This window comes from Acipenser ruthenus, chromosome 26 (genome assembly GCF_902713425.1).
Source record: "Acipenser ruthenus chromosome 26, fAciRut3.2 maternal haplotype, whole genome shotgun sequence".
Classification (NCBI taxonomy): Eukaryota; Metazoa; Chordata; class Actinopteri; order Acipenseriformes; family Acipenseridae; genus Acipenser; species Acipenser ruthenus.
The window spans coordinates 16,698,769-16,717,183 of NC_081214.1; the positions used below are offsets into that span (position 1 = coordinate 16,698,769).

Sequence of the window (18,415 nt, forward strand, 5' to 3'; positions counted from 1 at the left end):
GAAAATATGATCCGGATAGATACCAATTGTGACAAAAACACAGAAATTTGAGTTATTACTCCTTAAATATGTTAAGACACCAACATATAGTTTTCTTTTAAATAAGAACATATAACATAAATTGCATCAACAACATGGCTTGGTAACCCATTCCATACACTTTTTAAATTTTTTTTTGGTGAATAGATTTTGTGCAAGGTCAGGAAATAAGACTGGATTGTTTAACAATGAACTGGAATGTACTGCGTTTCTGTTTATTGCATGTAACATATTGACAAATGTGTTTTCAGTACCCCTGCCAAACAAATTAAGGATTTAATATACATTTACTATAATGTTTTGCACTAAGGATCACGTTGTGTGTGTGTGTGTGTGTGTGTGTGTGTGTGTATGTGTATATATATATATATATATATATGTGTGTGTGTTTTTAGTTTAAAAGAAATGTTACTAACCATTAACAACAATCAAGTAAGACTCATTTGGTGAAGAGGTAGTGTTCCTTAATAAGTGTGACTTTTTATTTAAAAAAGAGAATCTGTGTAAGAGACCATCCTGTTTTAAAAAGCCCCTTGAATAAGGTAGAGCACTGTAAGCCATAGGGGCCTCCTTTGTGTCTGTATCAATGCATTTGAATAATGGGTAAGATTCTTAAATAAATTGTGCTCAAGATTCATTATTAGCACAATTTATTTCTTTAAAAAAAACACACACACAAATTACAATCCAAAAAACGAATAAGAAAGAACCTCTGACTACTTTCAAGTGGTTGTACTGAGTCGTGTGAAGTATGTTAAAAATAGTAAGGGACTGATACAGTATAATAAAAACACCAGGTCATGATGAAAGAAAATAACTCATTTCAGCATCTGTAATAAACAATTCTGCTAAATTCAGGATTCATTTTTGGTCTCATCTAAATATTTACTCCACTAAAAATTCTGTGTCTAAATTGTGAATGACATCCATCTATTATACAGTATAACACAATATGATGACAGTAGAGTCACTACGGGTTCTAATTACTTGAACAAGCTCTGTTCCACCATCATGCAGTGCCACTTGCAGTCATTACCTAGTGAAATACCTTGCCAGTTTATCTCTAACAATAAGCTGCTATAACATGGTAGGGGTATACTAGCCTCAGGTGTTTTAGTAAACCATTAGTAAAGTTGCATTTTTGTTTTATTGAAATTATTCCCCGATGAAATAGTCAGAATCCTACAGAGGAAGAATGTAATTCCTATTATTATTAAATTAATCAGTCATAGCAATCTGTTACAAAAACACCATCTGTTATTTCACTCGCAGGACTTCATATGCTTATTAGGCGGAATTATACAAATTTTTTTGATTCATTTTGCATTTTACCTTAACCCGTTTTATGATTCTGTGTAATAGAGTGCAATTTTTGATCTAGTGTTTACTATTAAAAAGGGTTTCTCAATGCACCTCTTCATCCAGCTGTGGGTGTTGTATCACCTGCAACAGGACATATTTTCACTGTACAACTCAACAAAAATGCTGGATGTGAAAAGCCTTTTAAATAAGACTTTATTTATTTAAAAAACATATTTTCTATGCATCAGCATTTCTACCCAGAGTGAGATAGGTGTACATTATAGCAATTATTTTACCCCTAATTTTCTTCCCAATTTAGAATATCCAAATATGCACTGCGTATTTGGATATCCCCCACAACAGCTCAGAAGAACTCAGAAGCATGCTCTGATCCCACGACCTAGCCAATTTCCTCTTTACACCCAGGATGGATTCATCCTTGGTAGTTCTATATGTCGCTGTATGGATGATGTAGGGTTTTCGCTGCGTCCATGTTGAGCCTGCATTAGAGACGTGAAATGACAAATCAGTGATTTTCTGATTCTCCAGATATTTTAGTTATCGCCCGGCTCCCAACACTTGGCAGGTTTTGTTGCACTTATGTTTATTCCATATACTGTAGCAAAGTGGTTTGTCACTAAGTAGTCAGCTATGTGATGTATTCTCTTGTTGTCTTTTGTTCTCCCCAGGTGGGAGCGAGTCGTCCTGGGATAAAGAGAAGCTGCAGTCCCCTCCTTCCGCAGGAACGCAGCATGGGGTCAGTCATGCTGCTCTGTCTAGCCAGCACAACCTGGGAGCAGCACACCCACTCAGCTCCCTGCAACAGAACCATCTGCTAGCTAACAGTAAGTGCTGCATGAACAAGACACTTTGCTCAGTGGTTTCGTCCTAAATCTGAAGGTACCGGAACACCACTAAAACACGGACCAATAAAGTACCACAGAATTAGAGTAACAAATTGGGGTGATTACCTGTAAATTATAGTAAAATGATTACAAACAAAATGCTCTGTTCACTGTAGGGTCATAGTGATCGTGTTTCTCATGGTACTGATGCCTGATTGGCACCAGATCTTTTGAAGGATATATCTTGTGAAACATTCACCCACATTTTTATCTTATTTTGCTGTTATTTTACAGTATGCATCGACAGTAACACATGATTTGTGTTTTACCTGTCTCTTATTAAACACGAGCTGTGAACCATGAACATGCACGCCTGTTTCCTGTTTCCTCCAGTTCTTGGTGATTAAGTCCACATAGACCTTTACAACTACATTGTTGCTCAACTTTCTTCTTTAACGTAGCACTGTATAAATCGAGTGCCAACTGAAAATACAGGTTACTTCAAGTAGATGTAACGCTGGCTCAATAAAACAGTATGCTCAATGTAATATTGCATATATTCACTTGCAAATACTACTGAAAATAAATGAAAAGACAAGCATTTTGTTAAAGGCTTAGTGGACACGATCATCTATATATACTCAATGTATTTGTATTACTACCTTTTTAAAATGTACAGTTTTAAAAAGGTGTTGTAACTAAAGCCCAGCTTACTCATGGAACCAGGTTCCAGTGTTTCAGTAAAGCTGGAAGAACAACATGTGCTCGGTGAAGTTTGAACTATAATCGGCCTCTCTGTCTAGCAAAGAAAGCTAGGAAGGCTCCTCCATGTGGCTGTATTGATAAGTGAGGCAATGAAAATATAACTGAAGATAATGAATGGCAGGAAACAGTATTTCAGTTTACGATTCTTGCTGTTCACAGCAACTCTTCTGGACAACTAACAACCCTGCAACATTTCTGGAGTCTCTTGCAGGGTTGTTAGTGTTATTTAGGACCAAAGTGTATGGAAAGATGCACCATTATTAGCAGTTTTAGCTAGCAGGTTTTGTTTTGTAATGTAAATATTTCCAAATGTATTTTTTTTTTTTTTTTAGGACTTGACTTGCCATTTATGATGATGCCCCACCCCCTCCTTCCTGTTAGCCTACCTCCTGCATCTGTTGCCATGGCGATGAACCAGATGAACCACCTGAATACCATAGCAAACATGGCTGCAGCAGCCCAGATGCAGAGTCCTCTGTCCAGGGCAGGCGCTTCTGTTATTAAGGTAAGAGAAGATGCACCCCTTTGTTATGCCGAGCAAACAGAGAACAGGCTTAGCTGGGATTAGAGCATTGTCAAGATTTGACATTTTTTACAATATAAATAGAAATTAAAAGAAAAAAGACAAAAGGCGTGTCAATGTTTCTTTAGTGAAATATGTTTCTGAAAATATTCATGATTAGTATGTAATCCTTGCTCTCTAAAAATAGAAGGGTCACACTTAAAAATAATACATTTAAAAATGACTAGTTGATTTAGGATGTAATATGAACATGTTTAGAATATGTCCTGAGAAGATTTAATTTACCTCAACTAAAATCAATATGAATTCAACAGGAAGTCATGTGTTGGTTCCTACATTGCATACATTCCATCATTTGAATTGCTGACATGTGTTATAAAGAACTCCTTAAATATACCAGCTGAATAAGGGCAAAGAGATGGCAGAAGCAGGCCAGACATTATTAGTTGCTTTTCCCAGGGAAGCAATTTGAAGCTTTTCAGTGTACATTTCTAAAAGGTCAAGAATATAAGGTTTGCTGGAAGGGTTATTGCTAAGGGGTGATATATATTATCAGCCTTCAGGTAAACTCTAAGATGCAATGCAGCAGTGGACACCTTTATATATGCTTTTCCATGGTGATCCACCAGTGCCTTTTTTTAAAGTGATCCATATACAGCAGTACATTACATCTGATTCTTATGACAGTAATATCACCATGACAAATGAGGTTACATACAGTATATTTTTAGTGTAAATTCTCTGCTGGTTGCTGAGCTCTGCTCTATTTATATATTGCCATCGGTCCTGCAGATGGGGCTGTGTGGGAGGTCTGGGTAGTATGCATACAGAGCCTACTTAAATGATTTATTTTTTCTAAATATTAGAGTTAAAAATGTAATCCCCTGGCTCAAAACTGCTTTTATTGTCCAGAGACATTGTGGAAAAAAAATCTCTTTCGTAAGAGACTGTAGTGTGGGAATAAAATAACACACCAATGTGCGATGGGTGAACTGTCTTCCAGGAATGTTACTGCCTTAGTCTGTTTTTATTTTATTTCTATTTAAGATATCATTAATGGTTCATTATCTTTAGCTAGATGTTATTGGTGCACTGGGATAGGTGTTGTCGGTTATCCGCTGACAGACAGGGAGACACATGGAGGTGATGTTGACAATCCTCTCAGGCATGCAGGATTTATTTACAGAATACAAAACCACATGACACTACCAGCAGTGGTGGTGCCAGAGGGACATAGAACAAATTGACACATAAAATTGACAAATAAAACACTGGACACAAACTACAAACAGTAGGTGCCATGAATACAGCGAATGCTACTCCGCTAATGGAGGTCCCACTTACACACCTCACTCCTCGTTGTTCCTTACACAGTTAAACAAACTCCGACCCCGGTTGCATATGCGGTTGTCGTCGGTTTTTGGCTTCTTTAATTATCAGCTCCTATCCAGGTTAAACACACGGCGGTCGAAGGAGGTGGTTTCTTCTTCACAAAGCTCCAATCCCGGCTAAGACACATGGTGATTGGAGGAATTCGTCTTTCACAATTCGTTGTCCAGGCAGCGTGGACAATCTTAATCCTTTTGCTTGGTAGGGCCTTGCAGCAGAACCAAGGTGTGTTAGCTGACCCTTTTTATCACGAGACGCACTGCAGGAACACACCTGCTTGCTGGTTAGGGATCCACAGCTGGCAAATCACCAACTACTTTTCCCTGCAACCAAACAGCAGATAGTATGTGTACAGTTTTCAGGCATTGGTATTCGCATTGTAATTATGCTTGACGCGAGACACTGTGCTTATGACACACTCTGCTGGGTTATCTTGTGTAGGACATTAAATAGGAGGAAAAGAAAGCACAACATCAATGTCCTTCTATGGGCAGCATGAATCCCATACGCAAATTCAGGAGAGAATACGAAGACAGTCACAAAAAAAGAGGGGAGCAGAAGAAATGAATTAGCCAAGCTTGAACTGTTTTACAGGGAAATGTGTATATTGTATCTTTTTAATCCCACAGAGATCTCTACATTTCAATGAATGTTGTCGTTAGCAACCATTGCTTAAAAAAGGTTTACTGTGGTCAATTAGCAAGGTCATTGTACAGAGTTCTGATCATTTATTTTCTGTGAGATTACCAGGTTTTGCTACATTGCTTTTACAAGGCTACTGTATATGTGCTGTCATGCTTTTTTACAGTGACAGCCAAAGCCAGCTATAAAAATGGCAAAGTATGGTGCTCTCTGCGATAAAACTCAAGTCAATGTGCAGTTTAGTTAACCTGCTCTGCATCTTCTGCACACTAGAGGGCGTTATCTGTCACAGATTATTACTGAAATACAATGTTTCACCAGCAGGTGTCACACGCTGAAGCTTGTGAATACCGAAAACGCAAAGCTTACATTGAGTTAAAGTCATTGTTATTGACTGCTGCTCCATTTCTATAAATGCATTGTAAATGTAAACCACTCCGTGACACTGTAGTTTGTCTTGAGTCTATGTACACATGCGGTTTCACGCTTATTAGAGTCCTGAATGTTTACTATGCTTGATAGCCTTGACTAGTGCAACCACATATGTGAACATTATGTGGAAAATGTGTTGATAAAGCTGTTCTTGTTAATGAAGTCTTTAGATGAGATGGGACAGCAATAGAGTTGGATCCTTTGTACAGTTATGGATAGCGGATTAGTCTCAGCCTTTATTTCAAAACATGTTGGTCATTTTCCCAAAGGAAAAAAACACAAAACTAACAAAAAAACTGCTCCCAAAAATAAATGCTCTGCTCTTAGCGTGATTTTTCTTTATTTTTTTGTTGCTGGAATTAAAATTGTTTAACACCTTTCAGAAAATATGACTGGCATTGCACTTGAAAATAGGACCCTTAACCTTTGTTGCTTTTATCATATTTCTTGTGGTTGACGTGCAGAGTTCGTCCTGTAATGCAGCTTGTACACAAGTGGGCTTTGTGTTGAAGAGTGTTTTTTATAGAGTTTTGTGTTCCTGCAGGAACGGGTCCAGGACAGCCTTTCCCCAGCTCTGTCTCTGGAGGAGAATCAGCGCCCTGGGAGCCACGCCTCTTCACACCAGAGCAGCAGTGCCTCAAGCTCCCCCTCCCCACATGACACCTCCGACCGGCTAGGTAACCCCTCAGCATAGCAATGCTTCACACTCTTATTGGTCAGTGTAGTGAACCAATAAGAAGACATTCTGCAAGACTAAGAGAAGGTTCTGAATGTTCTTGATGAGGCTCAGATAACAACAGTGTCAGAAGTTTTTTCGTAGGTTATTAGAAACTCTTCAAAAACAACCTGCCATCTTAATATTACTGTATTCTGATATAAAAACATGTTTAGATTAATGTGCTAGTATAAATACATTGATAGGTAGGTAAATATTAAAGTAATAGTGATAATAAACATGTAAATTAGTATATTGAACAAATGAAAATGAAAATATACAGAAGGTGTGTTGTATTTTGCTAATTTATATTTTTACTCTACTGTTAAAAATCTAGAGCTGTAGAGACTTTAGATTTAAAGGGACAGGACTAATTTGGACTTCAACGAAACCACAATCACAGAACAATTAATCAGAAAAGCAAATACCATTTTATTATGCAACCATCATTTTAGCAATTAGTAAATTATAATATTACACATTTCAAACACAACCCTTATTAAAAGCATTTGCAATTTCAGTTTAGTATTTCATAAGAATAAAACAAAGGTATACAACAATACAATTATACATTAACATGTTAAAAAATAATAATAATTCTGGCCGAGAATCACTTGTATGCTTGTATGTCTTTAGCAATGCTGCCTCATCCCAGGGATGGAGAGATGTCTGATCGGGATGCAGCTATAAACGTGAAGAAGATCTTGAAAGAGAAAGGTGCGTTTCCTTTCTTGTCCTCATGCATCCTTTTAAAATGAATGTTGAATGACAACAGGAATAGGGTTTGGCATTGGTGTTTGTAGAGGCTTGCTTTATGATTTGCTTTCGAAAAACAAAACAAAGATATTCAAATACACATAAATCTTCTGCATGATACTGCAAAAAACACATTCCAACTGGATTCTATTTGTAATACATTTATGTAAGTAAATTGTAGGAAAATGTGCTTATTAAGTATGCAGTTCTGATCGTAGAATGTACATTTGTAATTGTTGCTATAATTGAGGTGAACCTTATTAATTAATTTATACATAAAATCAGGTGCGGATCTTTGTGGAATTTGGAACCTGGTCAGGGGAATATACTAGGAGGCAAAAGTGTTTGAAAACATAAATTATATTGTATCTCTGATTTCTAATCATGCATCCTTAAAAGGGGGGATTGTATGGATTTGCAAATCCTCCAATGCCAATGCAGCTTTCAAACTGTCAGTCAGTGTTATGGAATCGGGCAAAACAGCACTTTATACTCTTCCATATTGGAGTCATGTGACTTGTTTGTCTCCAGATGATAAAGACCTATCACTTCCACATATTGGGTTCATACATGGTTGTCACTATGTTGTGTAGTTGCATTTGATGTAGAGTGAGATTCTCAAATCTGTTTACTCCAAATCATCATTAGAGCATTTCTTTTTTGAAATAATAAAAAAAAAATAATAATAATCTGTGATGTCACTCTTTGATTTTTTAATTGGTTAATTTTAAAAATCTTAAACCTGAAAGAGGCTGTGTAGCTTTGAAGAGAAGGAGAGTGCGGGGTAGGTGTACTGTTGGTTTACAAATCCACAGTTTGTGCTACAAATCCACAGAAAACTGTTGATTTGTCAACAAGAGCAGTCACAGAAAAATTAATCAGAAAAGCGAAAATCGTTTTCTTATGCCGTAATCATTTCAACAATTAGCTAATTATAATATTACACATTTCAAACACAACCCTTATAAAAACTTTTGTGATTTCAGTTTGTTATTTCACAAGAATAAAACGAGAGTATAAAACAATACAATTATACATTAAAATGTTTCTTAATTATAAATTCAATTGCACCCCCCCACCCCCTCAACCCCCCAACCCCCCCTTCTGGACTGGTTCAGGAACAACAGCAATTTCACCATCACATATAGCAACATTGGTAATCTGTTTATGACCAACTGATTGACTTCTTGGTTTCTTACTCTGAAGTATTTGAGAAATCTTGTTTCTTGTCAATTTTCCTCTTGTATTCACGTACAGTATTGGAGCCATACCACAAATGAACTATTCACCTCCTGTGATTACATAAATGCATAGCATCTGTAGCTCTCAAACTATGGTTTGTATAAACCCTTCAAATCTAGCGTGATACGATATACATGCATCTCGTTACTGAACAAGTATTAATTAGGAAGATATGTTTTATTATTATTATTATTTTATTTCTTAGCAGACGCCCTTATCCAGGGCGACTTACAATCGCAAACAAATACATTCAAGTGTTACAATACAAGCATAATGGCACTCAAACAGTGGATTATTTTTACCGATTCACCACTTACCGTTTTTTACAAATAAGAAACCACATGCAATTAAATATCTGAGTTGTTTATATTTGATTTGGGTGCATTTTTCTTTTCTGAAAGAAACTGAGCAACTAAAATCTGGAGTAAATAGCTCTGAGAATCTAGCCCCTTGTCTTTATACTGTAGCTGGTACACAGCTGGATTCTATGATTGTCAATAAAGTTCCATTGCAGGTGGTTTCCAGTGAACATTAATAGTTTCAGTACCACATGTTTTAACCTCTGGGCGTATTAACAGATCTTTTTCACATATCCATTTTACTTCAAGGTTACAATCATTTGATACCCCTGGGGATGCATTGTTCTTGTTCACAACAACTCCCATTTCCAGTTCCTAGAAAAAACAAATTGCCATTAATTTAAATTGTGACCGAGTAAAACACAGTTATAAAGGAACAAAAAACACAATATGGTACATGTTTCAGGCACAGGCCAAAACTGTGCCACTTTTTATTAAATAAGACCCACATGAATTGTAAATGTGGCAACCCTTATAACAGTATATTTTTGTACAGTTTGTTTGCAGTTTACCATACTTTTCCCATGGTTATACTATGCATTTACCATAGTTTGCCCTAGTTTGCCATGTTTATTAATATGCTTTAGCATACTTTGCTATTGTTTACAATGCTTACCTATGCATTACCATGCTTTCACTATGCTTTATTACACTTTGTTATGCTTTTACTATGGATAACTTTTATAAGGGAAACAGGACAGCCTAATGATCATTTCAAATGAAAGCAGAGTAGCAAAACAGACAGGAACTCTTAATCTGAAGCATACTTGGTGTTTCATGAAATTGTTTTGTGTAATTAAAGGTAGTTATCTATTTAGTGTTCCTCATTTTTCAGTTTTTATCTTTAAAAAAATTTCCCTGGAATGTTTCAGAGTTTATTTTACATATATTAAAATAGGGATCTAATCAGTAAAAAAATATGTTTTAATTGAAACATCTGTAAAAGCCATCTGTAAAAACTTTACTTGTGGAATATGATGCATAGCAGTTCTGGTTTCTGATTAAGTTTAATGTTGCTGGCATGTATGATGAAGCAGAATCTGGTCACGTTGAAGCCACATTTTCCCAAGTTAGCTGTTACTTTGCGAATTGCTGTGTCTGACGGAAATAATATCTACAAAAGGTATGAACATGACATCAGCACAAAACAAGCCAGGTTTATTCACCTTGAAATCATAAAATGAAAAGAAAATTGACAGAACTGGACGATGCAAGCCATCAGGAGACGCATCTAAAATCACACTGGACATTTCCATCAATGTGTTCTGTAAGTTTACCAACTAAAGCATCACCATTTCTGTCAAATATTTACGATTGTCGGCGTTAGGCAGTGTTTTTAGCTGTTGGACAGTACTGTCGCACAAAGTCCCCAATACATACCTCTCTGCAATAAATAGTAGCTGTCCAGCAAAGCACAGCGCTCTGACAAACTCATTAACACACTCATTCTGTGCTCTCTTTTATTAAAGCGCATGTAAAAAAGCTGCATAAATTGATTGCTTGTTTCTCAGGTCACGTTATTGTTTTAGTTTAATGTGTCGCTTATTTTTCAGTATGTTCTTTTATTGTCAGAGTGAACATGTACCTCAATGCAGCAGTATTTGCAGCACTAGCAGTTACCAAGCCTAGCAATTGCCACAATAATCAGACTTTGATTGGCCAATGTAATCAAATGATAATGTTTATGAACAGAGAACCACGTTTGAACGTTATTTGATCCTCTGACGTCTAAACGTCTTCTGTATCCTAGGATACAGTGTAGGGCTGCTTATTACAATATCGGAGTCAAAATAAAACAGCATTTTAATCAAACTATTGTGTATTTCCTAGAAAATAGTACTGGGAAAATATTGAATAGTAGAGAAAAATCGTGTATAAATCAGTAAAAAACTGACGTTCAGTTAAAAAAAAATCCTATAATTTTTCAGTAAAATTCAGAATAAACTGGAAACGCGGAACACTAAGTATATTTTAACATGATGACAAACTTAGAGTAGTACCAACATGAAAGTATTCTTCTAGATACTACTGTAGATTTATATTCGCAGTTGTGGTTGATTACAAAAAACAGGTAATTTATAACCGAGTCTTAAATTTCGATAACTTGCCTCTAACACAGACAGGCTTGTAGTGGTCTATCAGTGGCATACTGGTCAACTGTGGGGAAACTGAGACTTGTCAAAAAGATACAACTGCAATACATGGTTATATTGAATCTGCCCCTTTGGCTCTGTATATTCTCTGCTGTTCAGTTCATGCAGCAAGTCCCTATTATTGTCATACACAATGCAATAAACCTAGTTTATCACTGTCAAGAAGAATTAGGTTGTTTGAGAGCAAAACAGATGCAAAAAACTTGGAACACATGGAGAAGGGGAACATATGATGTGGACGTGTAAGTTATTTTTTAATTGAATATATAGCATAGCTGTGTAAAATTCCCTGGCCATTTCGAAGAATGTGGGTATTTCAATGAAATACAGTATTTTCCTTGTACACATGGTCTTTGTACGAGACATTCCAGCCCCCAGTGCCTCTTGTATGGGACTTAAAAATGAACTCTTTATAAATTACTAATTTGCTTTGACTCACATGTTATCAGTAGCATATGTGCTAGAGCTGCCTGGGCTTTTAAGAATTTGAATTGCAGACAGACTCAAGTCTTATTCTCAAAAGCTTGATACCCTTCGCAAAAAGGCTCCTTTCGAGCTCAGTGATTGCAGCGTTTTACACTATGTGTGGGCAGACCATTGCATGAATTGATTCCAGCGTCTCGGATCACATACTGAATACCTTTGCTTTTGGTCAATTGCATGTATACCACATACATTTCATCAAAACCAATTCTGTTTTTAGTACCGTTTTCTTTACGACATTGCTCAGACAAACAGAGCTGGATTGAAGTTAGCCGACTTAATTAAAATATATTGATTAAAAAGGGAGTCGAACTGCACAGTTTATACAGCTTGAGGTTCAAATTTGAGGTGCTTGCTCCATTCAAGCCTTTTTTTACGAATAGTGCTGGAAGCTCGGAAACTTTGTACGAGGCTGTTCGTATTCCAGACAAATCTGTTCTCTGCAGATTTAATCTGCGTGTTCAGGGAGCTGAATCTATCATTGATTCTAAAGCATCAGCAACCAGATACCAAAACTACTGTACATGTGAACTCCCATATAAATGTTAATAATGGTATTTGCAGTGTTTCCATGCTTTTGCAATGCTTATACTATGCATTTAGCATGTTTTGTAATACAGTATGCTTTACTGTGCTTATAATATGTCTTATTACACTTCATGTATATTCATGTATAAGAACAAGCAATGATTTGTTCTCTCCACTGTGCTAGCAATAAAACAGTCTTGTGCCTTCTTAAACCATGATACCAAGATTGTAAAGAGCAGTAGTAACGTTTCTAAAAATACATGGTCAAATATTGCGTGGTTAACTTTCAAAGGAACAGTGCCAAAAGCAATATCTACTAAAAAGGTTCAATCTTTTTTCGTAATAATTATTGTACTTGGCTTGTTTACTGGGACATATTTGAGACTATGGAAGAATGATCTTCAATGATAAACAATGTGACACATTTGTACATAGTGATAAATGGGCAGCCTCTGGCAGAATGTACCTTTGTGCAGGAGTCCATTGAATGAACCCAACTTCAAGTCTATAAATCATGTTTGCTGGTCAGTAAATGTGCATACTGCCTAAGGCAAGGTCTCGTTTTCTATTGTTTGCACACTGGTGTGAACTAAGCACTGCTAGAGCTCTATGTTACATTATATTTGAAATTCACTCATAAGTAAACCATTTGGGAATCATTGCCTCATTTTCTAGCATGAAGCTACAGTAGTTTGCTGCCTGAGACTTGCTCAGTGTGCACCTTCTTTCACTGAAACTATTGTTTGTTTTTTTTATTTTTCATTCTCATGAGGGGAGCTTGTATGAGTTTGCAAATCTAGTGTCACCACACCTGCTACTGCTAAGGTCTCATAAACATAATAAGCTAGCACCTTATTTCTTTCAGTAATTTGAAAACTCTAATGTCATCTTTCACTTTGACCTGTGACATAAGATGGCTGCCACATTGGAGTAGTGTGACGTTTTGGTTTCCAGATCAAAAAGACCTACAACTTTGAGACATTGCCTTCATACTTGGTACCAGATTGTATTTCAATTAAAAATAAATTCCAGTCTGCTTCGTTATACTTATTCCTGTAGTATCTCTTTCAACATATTCACTTCTGTCATAAAAAATCTGCATGTAACGTTTTCAGACAGAACACTGTATAGACATTAAGAAATCCGCTTACCGGCTAAAAGCTTCTGTGTGGCTTAGGAGTAGAGTTCTCACTGATATTTATTAGTCACTCACATAATGTGTACTGTTGGTTCCTGTTCGTGCTCATTGTAAATCAAAACAAAGCTGGTCTATCTAATGTGTCATTTCACTCTCAATTAGAAAGTAGAATGACTTGATAAAAACATTCCTGTAAGTCTTTAACTATTTGCGACCAAAATATCTGGTGAATCAACCATTTCATTCCAATATGTTGATGTCATGCTTTCAAGCAGGAGAGTGCTCTGACTATACAAGGATTTGCGAGCCACAGGACTCCACACATGTCATTTTTGAGATCAGTGTACCATGTAGATCTAGTTTATTTAGTTTGTTTTGTTTATTTGAGGTGGGGGTAATCATTTTTTTTCTACATTTGGTCATTTTGTCAATTATTTGTATTTAAATGTTATCATCTTTCCACTGGCATTGCGAAGGTAGATATTACAAAAATTAAAAAGTGCATTGGAATGGCTAGTTTCTTACAGAGCCAGACTGAATAAACTTAGATTTATTCTTCTATAGTTGTGTAAGAATTATACGAAGCATGCAGGCATATAGGATTGCATTTGGCATGTTGAACTGAAAAGCTCAGATTTCTATCACCCCTATGCGTGTCCATTGTAACAACAGAGGCAAAGATTAATTTAAAGGGACAGTGCTCAATTCAACAGAGCAATGTTTGGAGTACATCCCCAGTATCCCCAGTGAAAAACCACACAAATCCATGTATGCATTATTACATGCAAATTCCCCACACAGTAACATTGTAAATATCTTCCTCTATTGGTTGGTGGAATTTATGACAATTGAAACCCCAATGCCAATAACCAAAATCCCACTTCAACAAAAATCACTTACTAAAAGTCTTGCAAATAAATATGGATTCACAGTGTACAGTACTATCAGTAATATCAAAAACACAAATAAGCTACTCAATGTTTGAAGTGCAGCACAAGTATTTTGCCAAGGCCATATTTCAGGTACAGTAACCCCCTTGACCATACAAGTGGGTTGCGGACTATATGTTAATGAACAAGGTACTTTTAAAATGCTAACAACCTTACTATTCTAATTGCACTGAAAGTACTATAAAGGAGATAGCAGCATCTGGTTACAATCAATGTTTCCTTCTGACATTATGAAATTAGCTATGCGGAAATGATTAAAATTGGTCTGTAATGAATTCTGCTAGAAATGTGCAGCATTGTTTAGCCTTAGAGATAAGCAGTTGGCAAATCAGTAAAATAAACCTAAAACCCATTTCCGAAAGAAAAGATAGCAACTTTCTGTTTTCTGTGCCAGGAAACTGCTTGAAACACTGGCAGTTGGCTAATTTTCAAACTGATAGCTAAAGATGTTGGCTCCAGTAACAATTATTTAAAAAGAAAAAAAATATATCTAAAAGGACTGCATACATTTTAGTTTGCCTGTATAAGCTTGATGTTTATGTGGAATGGTTATTAAACGTGTAAAGGAATAAATCCACTTGCGCTTTGAAAGCTCTTTTTGATCATTAAACTGATTGCTGTTCTGAGCCAGTTTGTAATGGTTTAATAAAACTTGGACGCTTGGTTCTGCCCTGCAGCTTTTTAGGGGTCCCCGGTAGGACGCCGCGGCAGGTTGCAGTGGATCTAATGCAATGCCTAGTTTAATGGCCAAAACCAAAAAGAAAACACAAATCACTGTTCAACTTCTACTTCTAAAATGTATTTCAGAGTAGACTGGCATTTTTATTTAGCTTTCAAGTTCAGGACAAGGTTGTTAATGACTGAAAGCCATTTCCATCTTTGGTTTTGAGGCCTGTATAAAACATGTTCTGGTAGTGTGAACCTGAATTTCTAATATCATAACATTGGTCCTTGTTTCTCTTAAGAGAGGCCACAGAATAGATGCGTATTGACATTGATGTAAAGCAGATCCTTCAGGACAGGGCTGTGACCTGCTGGCACCCAATGGAGGTAAACTGGCACTGCTGCTACGTGTGCTAAACCTGCAATGTGAATCGTGTGGTTAGAACAGTCAGGATTGTCAGTATTTATTACCTTTGAAAAAGATTTACATTAATGCGCTTTGTGGTTCTGAAGTTTTCTAGTCATCTTTTGTATATGTTAAAAAGGCAGGCTAACCGTGGGACAGCAGTGTGGAGTAGTGGTTAGGGCTCTGGACTCTTGACCGGAGGGTTGTGGGTTCAATCCCAGGTGGGGGACACTGCTGCTGTACCCTTGAGCAAGGTACTTTACCTAGATTGCTCCAGTAAAAACCCAACTGTATAAATGGGTAATTGTATGTAAATAAAATGTAAAAAAAAAAAAAAGTAATTGTATGTAAAAAAATTAACGTGGTATCTTGTAACAATTGTAAGTCGCCCCAGATAAGGGCGTCTGCTAAGAAATAAATAATAATAATATTTGGACAGACAGAAAACTGCTTTTAAAAAAAAAAGTGCACAGAAGGGTGAAGTAATGAAGAGATACTATCAAAATGAAGAAGCAGCCCTACATTTGGTCATCAGTTTAATTGGCATAGACAAATTTCCCATCCAAATTGGCACATTATTTAGCCTGATATGTATTTGTAATGTATATTGTTTATGTGCTCAATACACAGATTGTTACTTTTGCATTTCTTTGAACGCGGTCAGATAACTTCAGATCTGCCATGTTGCAGTTTCCAATAGCTGATGCAAGTAGTCTTGCGTCCTGTCAGCAGCACCTCCACTGTGATCTCTGTTTAAAAAGCTGTTCAAGAAGACGAGGGCCTGATTGACATAGCTGACAAAAAGTGAATAAAGATGGATAGCACAAGATTGAGAAAATATGCAGTGTTTACAGATCTCTTGGCTGTTTTTTTTTTGTCTATACTAACACAGCAGAGTCTATACTCCACGATAAAGATCAGTGTTGCTTTGCATTTTGCTGGTACAGAAAATGTACTTTAAGACTACAAGCAATACAAATTACATGATAAGATACAATATGCTTTGTGTGTTTGGAACTGTTGATATCAAGATTAACAATCATTATTCCTTACCTGTAATTTCTGACAACATAGGTCATTAGAAGATGGACAGGAGAATTACTGTACTGTATATATGACAAACAAAAGACATGGTGGGTGTGTTAAGTTTTGGACTGCATCTCACAAACTGGAGTTGTTATTTGGCAGTCACAACAAGAATGTTGGTTGTTTGGGTGTACTTTATTCAATGACGCAGCAAACAATATAACATACTGTCCAACCATGTGTTTAAAATACATTCATACAGTGTATTTCCTGGTTAACTGGGGAAATTTGACCTACTAAAACTGATACTTAATATTCCACGTATGACTTTAAAATGCTAACTGGATGAGAAACTTATTAAAGTTAATTTCATCTCAGAATATTCAACAGCTTCGAAGGTTGCGTGTCAAGCATGCAGCAACATGCTGCAATTGGTTTCAATTAATTAACACAAGTTGTTAGGGTTTTTCTGGGAAACTGAAATGCAAGATGTTGCTAAAACACCTGTGATGTTGATGGTTGAATTTCTGCATTTGGTAGGCTGTGAGAGTTGGCATTATACAGTATCTCTAGCTGTGCATAACTGGGGACACCTGTAAGAGTTATGGGGTTTGGTATTGTCTTCCACAGGGACAGCTGACAGCTAATAAAGGGTTGAAGCGCGACCATTAGGGATGAAACTGACTCCAAATGGTAGCTTGAAAAATGCTGTCATAATCACTTCTCTTTTAGAGAAATGTATGTTTTTAATACGGAAACAAAAAAAACAAAACAATATTAAATAAGGTATATTATTCATGGAAACAGAGCGTAAATGAAAAGCAAAGTAAGTGGAGATGAGAAACTGAACAAAAATACAACCATCGCTAACTGAGGCTGTACACAATTGTTAAAAAAATAAATACATGAATAAATATCATGTCTCATTTACATCTTGTCGCATTATCAGCATACGGTTGATGATCATTATGTAATTCATGGGTGAATATGGTTTTTGTTTTTGGAGCTTTTTTATAATATTATGTCTAAAAGAAACGACTACATGTATCATTGAGTTTAAGTTTTTTCAGTATTTCTAAATTCAGCACTATTGAGTGTTTAATAGTTATGGATGATAATATTATGTTCCTGACATATCTCCTTCTGTAGTCTATTCGTTTGAAGCAGATATTTTACAGCACTCCAGTCCACTCTGCATAAAAGATGCAAATGTATGGCAAATTTTTTAAACATGTAATCCACAATTTCTGATATCAGCAATTATATTACTGATACTAGTAGTTTTTTTAATATCAAAAATATAATTTTTTATATCAAAATTATAATTGAGAAATGCTGATATCAAAAATCGAATTGTTGATATCAAAAATCCATATGCATGAGAGAGCTTCAGGGCTATTTTTCTATTGAGTGTCAATAGAGATTGGATTGGGCTGATTTTCTCAGTGTTTAAAAAACACACTTTTGAAGTCTGTTTCACTGTTGCCCAGGGTCCACGGAAGAAATATATTAACCTGGTGAAAGATGACATAACGTAATTGATAAGAACAATTAACCTTTCTAAACACAGTTAAGATCGCATGATGTCAAGTGCTGTGTCAAAACGTTTTGTGATTCCACTGTCATATTTACATGTAGCAAAATACTTTATTTACTGCAGTAGTAAACATTGATAAAATCATCTCAAAGCAGCTCAATCCAACAGCGCTCCATTGACTCTTAATAGAAAACGTCTCCCAAGCTCTGTTTACATCCCATAGTCCTTTGCATGCAGCATGGCGGAATGTTTTAATTTTTGATATCAACAATTTTTTTTTATATCAAAAAATGTATTTTTGACATCTACGCAAGTATTGACTATCAGTGTAGAACTTTCAACATTTTCAAATATTAATAATTCAGTTTGTAATGTGTTTTATATGGCAAATCATTTTTAGATATGAATGCACTACTAGAAAATATATATTTTTAATGCTTGAACTCCAATATGCAAGCATATGTGACATTTCTGGGGTTGAATTACAAAACACAAACACAACAATACGTTCTTCCTGAATCA

At 36.1% G+C, this 18,415-nt stretch overlaps 1 protein-coding gene across 4 annotated transcripts in view; it reads left to right on the plus strand.

Annotated features, from left to right (window-relative positions):
- Window positions 1–18,415, plus strand: part of LOC117430270 (dachshund homolog 2-like) — a 133,485-nt gene that overhangs the window by 98,110 nt on the left and 16,960 nt on the right. For all 4 annotated transcript variants that reach the window (XM_059001024.1, XM_059001022.1, XM_059001023.1 and 1 more), the window contains 4 exons: window positions 2,031–2,186; window positions 3,284–3,456; window positions 6,482–6,614; window positions 7,289–7,369. In XM_059001024.1, the coding sequence (XP_058857007.1) occupies window positions 2,031–2,186; window positions 3,284–3,456; window positions 6,482–6,614; window positions 7,289–7,369 (543 nt within the window). The remainder of the gene's footprint in view (window positions 1–2,030; window positions 2,187–3,283; window positions 3,457–6,481; window positions 6,615–7,288; window positions 7,370–18,415) is intronic.